We start from the raw sequence: 8531 nt of genomic DNA on the forward strand, positions 1-8531 counted from the left end.
CCCTTTTTGTAGGAATGCTATAATTCGCGACAGTTTCGCAAATCGTCCTATAACTTTCTACCTTAGAGACATACATTAGAATTCGATTCGTCTTCTAATCGTTTTCTAACCTAAATGTTTGTTGGGGTGGACCACTTAACCAGCACTTCATGTCAGCACTTCATGCTGTACCGAATTTACTGAAATTCCGTTTATTCTAAACCTTCTGCTAACGTTCGAAGCACTAAACTGTTGAATAAATAACTCCAATATTGAATAATGTAAAAATGGCCTTTATTAAAGTACTTCACACACAAGTACTTGAACCAAACTGATTGTCGCGCCTCTACTGTTGCGGCCTTTTATACTCTGTAATTCCTCGTTTGCATACTTCTAGGCTCTTCCAGAATTTACTTAGTTACTGCTATATAATTATAACCACAGATGCAAGTGTATAGCTTCTCATATGCGCGTGTATTTGTGAGCGACACTTCTACTTTTGGGAGCATCTCATATAAGATATCTGCATGTGTTTGTCCGTCTCTTCTCCGCTGCGTGTACGTACATATGTGTAGACATAATTATTGATCTATTGATGTGCATACAAGTCACTGCTTAGCATCGATTAGAGATGACAGTACCCCTTAGTGTTGCTAATATTCGTATCAATAAGAAGCGCTCATTCTCAATCGCTGTCGATGAAAGGGACAAAGAAATCAATGTCGATATTTATATTAATACAGCTGGGTATAAACACACTCCAACATAACAACAATGGCAACACGAAAAAAATTCACCGACAATAACAATAACCATAATGAAGCACCGAGACCTGCTGCCTCGTACTATGGCAACCGGTGTTGGTTTTAAGTTAGCAGCGCTGATTTTGCATTCGTACTTACGTTCATTCCAAAAGATTAGTCAGTTTCGAAGCGTGGTCTGAGCTCGTTGTATAGTGCGGCATAATTAATAAATGATAATACCGGTAGCCTGTACAATGGTAGTTAATAAGCAAGTTCTTTGTATAGTGCAAGTATCTATGGACAGTTTGTGCATTGGCACAGTTGAATGCAGCTGCTGAGCACTGGCATTGGAGATTTTTTTTTGAATATTTTTTTATTCAATATTTTTCAAGTGCAATTGGTGGCATGAAGAAATGCGATATTATCCAACTGGTGAGCAGAAGATATTAGCGGAATTATTTTAATGTATACAAAGAGTCAGTGCTGTATGAAAAAATCAAACATAAGCTAAACAAGGTGACTAAAGCAGCTGGCACTCTTTGCCTTAGATAAAAAAAAAATCTGATAAAAAAGTACAAACTTATTTATCAATTTGCTGAAAGAAAACCATAACAAATTTGTGACAAACATAAAGTTAGCAGCTAGTATTTTGTAGAAGTGCTCGGAAATACATAAAGAAAAATCAGTTTGTATATTGAAATGGCTATTTTGACTTCACTGCCAATCTCAAAATATATCAAGCAACAAAATTATCGAAAAAGCACTGAAAAGAAAAAAGTCTACAAAGTCTACAAGAACTAAAAAACGAACAAAAACCTGCCAAACAAATTTCAAGCATATGCAAATACACGAAAATCAGTGAAACTACTAAAATAAAACTCTACACAAAAATCTCCAAAACTTTAAATCTGCTCAAGTGCATAAATACAGCTTAATAAGTTTTTCTGAGGTGTTTTAAAATATATAAAAGCTTCGTAATAGTATATACTAAAAAATATACTACGAAAAATCTACAAAACGTGTTGATACCAGCAAATTGCTGTATAAAAAACTACAATCAAATATTTTAATAAACCAACCAAACGAAAAAGTCTAGTCAATTTCAAACTATTTTCAAATTTAACAAAAACACTACACCAAAATGTCTGCTGTAGCAATATTACGCCAATTCATCGATATTCTCTTATTTGTGCTGCTTGCATCCGTCTTCTTCGGCCTGTTGCTGTGGGTGCCACCACAAAGGCGTGGTTTCTTTTGTGGTGATGAATCCATGATGTATCCTTACAATGAAATACAAACCATCAGCATACCCACATTGGCTGTCATAGTGTTCAGCGCATCAACTATTATCATATTTTTCGTCGAAATCTTTCGTCAAATGCCACAGCAACGTATTGGTAAGAAGCATGCGCATGCGCAACAAGATGACAATAATGCATCCTGTCATTGCGGACATCGTTGGCGTAATATAATTGTACAATATGGTAATTTTTTGGTGGGAATTATTATGACGCTCATCGCAACGGAAATACCAAAACGTACTATTGGTCGTCCACGTCCATTTTTTTTTAGTATTTGTAAGCCACGTTTACTCGATGGCACCACTTGTGAGCTAGAACGCAATCAAGGTATATACATACAAGAATACACATGCGATAATGATGTTAGCGCATATATGTTGAAAGATATGACAATGTCCTTTCCGAGTGCACATTCGGCGATAGCATTTTTTACAATGGTATATCTATCATTTTATTTGCAAGTTGCGCTTAGCACACGTGGCTCTAAACTATTGAAGCATATACTGCAATTTGGTTTGGTAATGATTGCATTATTTATTGCGATGTCACGCATTATGGATCATCGTCATCATTGGTCTGATGTATTGGGTGGTATTACAATTGGTACGCTATTTGCTTGGCTGGTGGCGCGATACATTGCCAAATTCTTTGATGACCGTAGCTCAACATCATCGGCATCATCTTTGTTGGCAGCGAAAATGTTGGCTCATTCAAGTGTAGCGTCTGCGTCTGCGCATTCAACGGCGCCTGGTTTGCCTGCATACACTTTTGGCAGTCTGCCTTATTTGCAACATCACGGACCGAATCATGCCGCTTACGGTCAGACATATCACAATTATGGATATGTGCCGTAATTGGGGAGGGTGGCCAGAGTGTAGTATGTAGTACCAAAAGAGAAGTAGGTGGAGCATTGAAGTAAATTGCATGAATGCGAACAACAGTGAAAAAGGTAAACTTCGTTTGAGCAGCTTATTTGCAGTGAAAGCCGTTGCAATTTCAATTTTTTTTTTTTCGTAATTGTTGTTTAGGTTTATTTTGTCTTAATTTATTGTTTAAATTTATGCTTGCTACGCACGCATGTGGTGTGTTTTTTGAAAGAAAAGAGAAACGTTTTAAGTTATTTTTAAGTTGAATGATTTTGTTGTTGTATTCAATAATGCAATTGAATGGAAAATGTGTTTAGTTATTTTAGGTATATTTGAAACTACATAAACACGTAAAATTAGTTGTAAGTATGTATAATTATAGGTTCGATCGAGAGAGTGTTGAGCAAAATCAAAAAAGAAAATTTTTTTTTCATTAAGATTGTGTGGAAGGCCACCCACCGTTTGAACGGTTAAGCGCCAATAAGTAAGTAAGATTGGTAAAGAGTTGCACAATTTCAAACTCGCAAAGAAAGCTTCACAAAAAATTTCAACCAAGCAATAAAACACAAACCAAATGTGCAGTTTGTGCTAGCACGCTATTTTTTTGCAGGTTTTGGAGACTTTTGTTCTTTTTCTGAAATATAAAACTATTTTTGCTATACCCGGCGTATGTTGCAATGCCCGAGATCGAATGAATGTTGCGTTATTTTTTCTGTTTTGTTTGTTGATAATTTAGTTTGTTGTTCTGTAAATTGAATTTGTACGCTTATTTGGCGAAATTTTCGTTTAAAACATTTTATTATAGTGTTGTTATTATTGTTCATTTTATTATTGTACACAATATTTTTGGTTTTTTCGTTCGGGGCAAAGATAAACAAATTTTTTGGCGTTCCAAGTCTAGAGCAAGCAACATATAGTTGGCTAAGGGAAAAGCACGGACCCTATAAATTTAATCCTGCAACAGTAAGCGATTGTCCTTGTGCTTTGTTGATTGTAATTGCAAAAGCAAGGCGTAGAGGAAACTGTAAGAGCTTAAAATTGAATGGCAAATCTGTACGAATCATTGGGACATGTGTAATGAGCACATCGTCACTTTCGCTTTTACCGCTGATGGTTGTTGCTTGGATTACATCCGGCATTAATTTCTTAACGCAAAATCTGGTTCCATTGCACAATTTTGGTGGGTCTAAATTCCGAAGAAGCATGATTAGTGAGCCAATTTTCAAAGTTAATATATGCGCAGGCATTCCAGGTGGTTCTAAAAAGTTTAAAAATTCAATTGGATAATTCACAATTTGATCTTCATCTGTAACTGTGTCGATCGATTTATATTTCGCCACTTCACCAGGAATTTGGTTTTGAATGCGATCATTGATTTTGTTAACATTATCATTTTTGGGAGCTAAGATTGCTCGTTCGCATAGCCAAAAAAGACTTAAATTTAAAATTCTTTATTCTGAAATATGAAAAACCTTCATCTTGATCGAAGGAACCTATAGCTGAATTTTTTGTGATGATTGAAGTGTGGGAAATACGTTTCCATAGGGACACGCACACAGAATTTGATTTTTATAGAATATGTAAATATACTGAAGCTATCAAATTTTTTTTTAACGGCGGCAGATTACTAAACGTCCAAAAGAAATAACAGCCAAACTCAACAATGCAGTCAAACTTTAGGTGTTAAAATAACCTAAGTTTGTAGGGCAGCCATAGTTCTGAAAAATCCCATTTGTAGGAAAGGTGCCACGCCCCTTTTTCCCTAATTCCTCATTTTACTGGAGGTGTAAGGACTTAGCATCGTATAGCTCCTTGCCAATTTTCATTATCCTACCATTACTACATCCAGAGATACGTGGTATGATATATTCCATTTGTATGGGAGTTGCCACGCCCCCTTTTTCTAGTTCCACATTTCCATGGTGGGGTTAGGGATTGACCTCATATAACTGCTTACTGAACTTCAATGTTCTGGTATATATAACTTCAGAGTTATGCAGTACCAAAGATTCCATTTGTATGGGAGGTGCCATGCCCCTTTTATATATCGAAATTATTTTTAGCCTAAAACCTTCGTGTTGATCGAGGGAGCCTATATCCAGAATTTGGTGATGATTGAAGTGTGGGAAATACGTTTCCATAGGTGACGCACACACAGAATTTGGTTTTTATATATATAGATCAAATTTAATAATTTTAAAACGCTCAAAATTCTCTCTTTGCAAAAATTTGCATAATTTAAAACTCTCCAAAGAACTCTACATAAGGAAAATATCTATGAAAGCGTAAAAAAATCCTAAGGATTTTGCAGTTTTTGCAAGTAAGCAAGTTATTTGAGTTTGGAGATTTTTTTGGAGACTTTTATATGTTTTCTGTTTTAAGGATGTTAGTATGTTTTCTAAAGTATTTAAGCACTAATTTTATGAAAAATGTCAAAATAGTCGGTAATCTAAACAGCTATGTATAAGCTTTAAGAGAATGGTCTTGTTATATTTGTTTCCGAAAAAGAAAAACAAAAAACAGTTAAAGACGGAATATTAACCCACTAATCCGACACAAATTGATCATTATATCGAGTAACAAAAAATCAAAAGTCTATAGAGCATTTGAATGTAAAGGACCTTTGTCGCACTGAGAACACTCTCAACTTCTTAAACCACTGAAATTATGCATTACATAAAACTCTACAAAAAACTCTCCACAGTTAAATTGTCAATTAAAGTTTTTAAAACTTACAAAAATAATTTTGCCTATAGAAAATAAAAAGTTTTGAAAGTTTGGAGACTTTTTTGGAGACTTAAAATTTTATATTTTTACATCAATAAAAACTATAAAATACATTTCATTCAATCATTATTACTGTTACTATAAGCATCTTTTGTACAAAATACAAATACATAAAGATCGAATTTTGAGTTAGCAATATCGAACATTTACAAACATACATGTAGATATTATCAAAAAAAAAAAAAATTCCTATCATTTCTGTTGCTTTTGCTGCTTTTATTATAAAATAGTTTAAACAATTATTAACTAGCTTAAAGATTTATATATTCAAGCATACATATATTTATATGTCTACATATTTGTTTTCATATTCCTATATAACGCATACCTAGATTAATAGGGCTAACTCAAAAATCTAAAATTTCGAAGTTATGAGTAGCTTCGGGCTCTCCAATTCAATACGTACCGAACTGTTTACTTGGTTTACTTATACTTTCTCTAATTAGAGAGGAAAGTCCTTGTAAAAACTAAAAACTGTTTTGGCTCATATGGACGAGGCAATCGGTTTTTCGCATTTTCTGAACATTGCGATTTTTAGAGTTTATCGGTGTTGTGATCTAGCTGTGCGATATGTAAGTCAATACATACACTCAATAGTTATGTAAGAAAAATCTATTCAATATATTGGAGTACGTAAAAAAAAATGTGGGATAGGCGCGTACAATTATGTTTGTTTAGTTCAAAGCAAACAACAACATTTTTCAGATCGCGGGTTCGAATCGAGCTCAAGGCCTAACAATAATTTTTTATCATTATTATTGTTATGATAAATTTTTTCTTAATTGAAAAAATTTTTAAATTAGAATAGAAGAAAGAAAAAATTTTAGACAACTGCCAAAGCTCGTTGTATAGATCCATTTCGGGAACTGCTAAATTCCTTCATCGGCAACGTTTAGGCGCCGCTGCTATAACCATTCAGCCATCACAGCGGTTTTTTGTTTGTCTTCATTAATCCTACTTCTATTCTGGTTCGTGCCAATTGATATTCACAACACTGCGACATCTGTTGCAGAATGGATGTGAAAATTGGACTTGTTTGATGGCAATGCTGCCATAGTGCCATATTTTATTGACACTTTTTCCCCGTGCTCTGGGATGTATTAACAATTTTTGTTGTTATATCGGCCTACTGATTTGTAAGATCGCGGGTTCGAATCGAGCTCAAGGCCTAACAATAATTTTTTATCATTATTATTGTTATGATAAATTTTTTCTTAATTGAAAAAATTTTTAAATTAGAATAGAAGAAAGAAAAAATTTTAGACAACTGCCAAAGCTCGTTGTATAGATCCATTTCGGGAACTGCTAAATTCCTTCATCGGCAACGTTTAGGCGCCGCTGCTATAACCATTCAGCCATCACAGCGGTTTTTTGTTTGTCTTCATTAATCCTACTTCTATTCTGGTTCGTGCCAATTGATATTCACAACACTGCGACATCTGTTGCAGAATGGATGTGAAAATTGGACTTGTTTGATGGCAATGCTGCCATAGTGTCATATTTTATTGACACTTTTTCCACGTGCTCAATTGACTTAAAATTTTATATTTTTACATCAATAAAAACTATAAAATACATTTCATTCAATCATTATTACTGTTACTATAAGCATCTTTTGTACAAAATATAAATACATAAAGATCGAATTTTGAGTTAGCAATGTCGAACATTTACAAACATAGATGTAGATATTATCAAAAAAAAAAAAAAGATTCCTAACATTTCTGTTGCTTTTGCTGCTTTTATTATAAAATAGTTTAAACAATTACTAACTAGCTTAAATATTTATATATTCAAGCATACATATATTTATATATCTACATATTTGTTTTCATATTCCTATATAACGCATACCTAGATTAATAGGGCTAACTCAAAAATCTAAAATTTCGAAGTTATGAGTAGCTTCGGGCTCTCCAATTCAATACGTACCGAACTGTTTACTTGGGTTACTTATACTTTCTCTAATTAGAGAGGAAAGTCCTTGTAAAAACTAAAAACTGTTTTGGCTCATATGGACGAGGCAATCGGTTTTTCGCATTTTCTGAACATTGCGGTTTTTAGAGTTGATCGGTGTTGTGATCTAGCTGTGCGATATGTGAGTCAATACATACACTCAATAGTTATGTAAGAAAAATCTATTCAATATATTGGAGTAGGTAAAAAAAAATGTGGGATAGGCGCGTTCTGCCTTCACGCTTTAATTACGTTTGTAGAATGCCGACTGTAACAGCTTTAATGAAAATAAAATAAAAAGAACAATTATGTTTGTTTAATTCAAAGCAAACAACAACATTTTTCTTTTATGTAGTGTTTAAGTTTTAATTGAAAATGGCTAAAGTTTCAACAAACTCAACAGGTGTTTCAAATATGGTAACGTACACTTCCCACAAATTGGTATAATTATTTAAAGTTAACGCAAAAAATGGCTTGTAATAACTATGCCATCGCAAAACTTTTACTTTACCTGTAATATGTGTATAAATACTTTCTAATTTTCAGTTGGCTTAAGTGTATTTATTTAGTCGTTGAAGCCTGTACATAGGTAGGTATATATGTACTTACAATATTTAGTTTTTTAAACAAATTTCAAATATTAGGAACCTCCTATTCAATACCTACCCTACAGAGAAAATTAAACGCAGTTATACAAAACTAATCGTTATTGTCGAATGCAGAGCGGGGAAGTTGGTTGCCACACGTCCGAGCTATAAACATATAAATTAGTCAATCATAGTCAGACACTACTTCAGAACCACCTACAACCGATATAGTGAAAAAGGGATTCAAAAGGACTTTATAAAGGGAGGCAAATGCCATTTCGTGGTACATTAAGATTAGAACTATTACCATCT

At 33.8% G+C, this 8531-nt stretch overlaps 1 protein-coding gene across 1 annotated transcript; it reads left to right on the plus strand.

Annotated features, from left to right (window-relative positions):
- Nucleotides 1-917: 917 nt before the first annotated feature.
- On the plus strand, nt 918-7969 carry LOC137254012 (putative phosphatidate phosphatase). The gene has a single exon (XM_067791669.1). The coding sequence runs from the start codon at nt 1864-1866 to the stop codon at nt 2875-2877; it is 1014 nt and encodes a 337-aa protein (XP_067647770.1). The 5' UTR covers nt 918-1863; the 3' UTR covers nt 2878-7969.
- Nucleotides 7970-8531: the final 562 nt, after the last annotated feature.

The sequence above is a fragment of the Eurosta solidaginis genome, chromosome 5 (genome assembly GCF_040869045.1).
Source record: "Eurosta solidaginis isolate ZX-2024a chromosome 5, ASM4086904v1, whole genome shotgun sequence".
Taxonomy (NCBI): domain Eukaryota; kingdom Metazoa; phylum Arthropoda; class Insecta; order Diptera; family Tephritidae; genus Eurosta; species Eurosta solidaginis.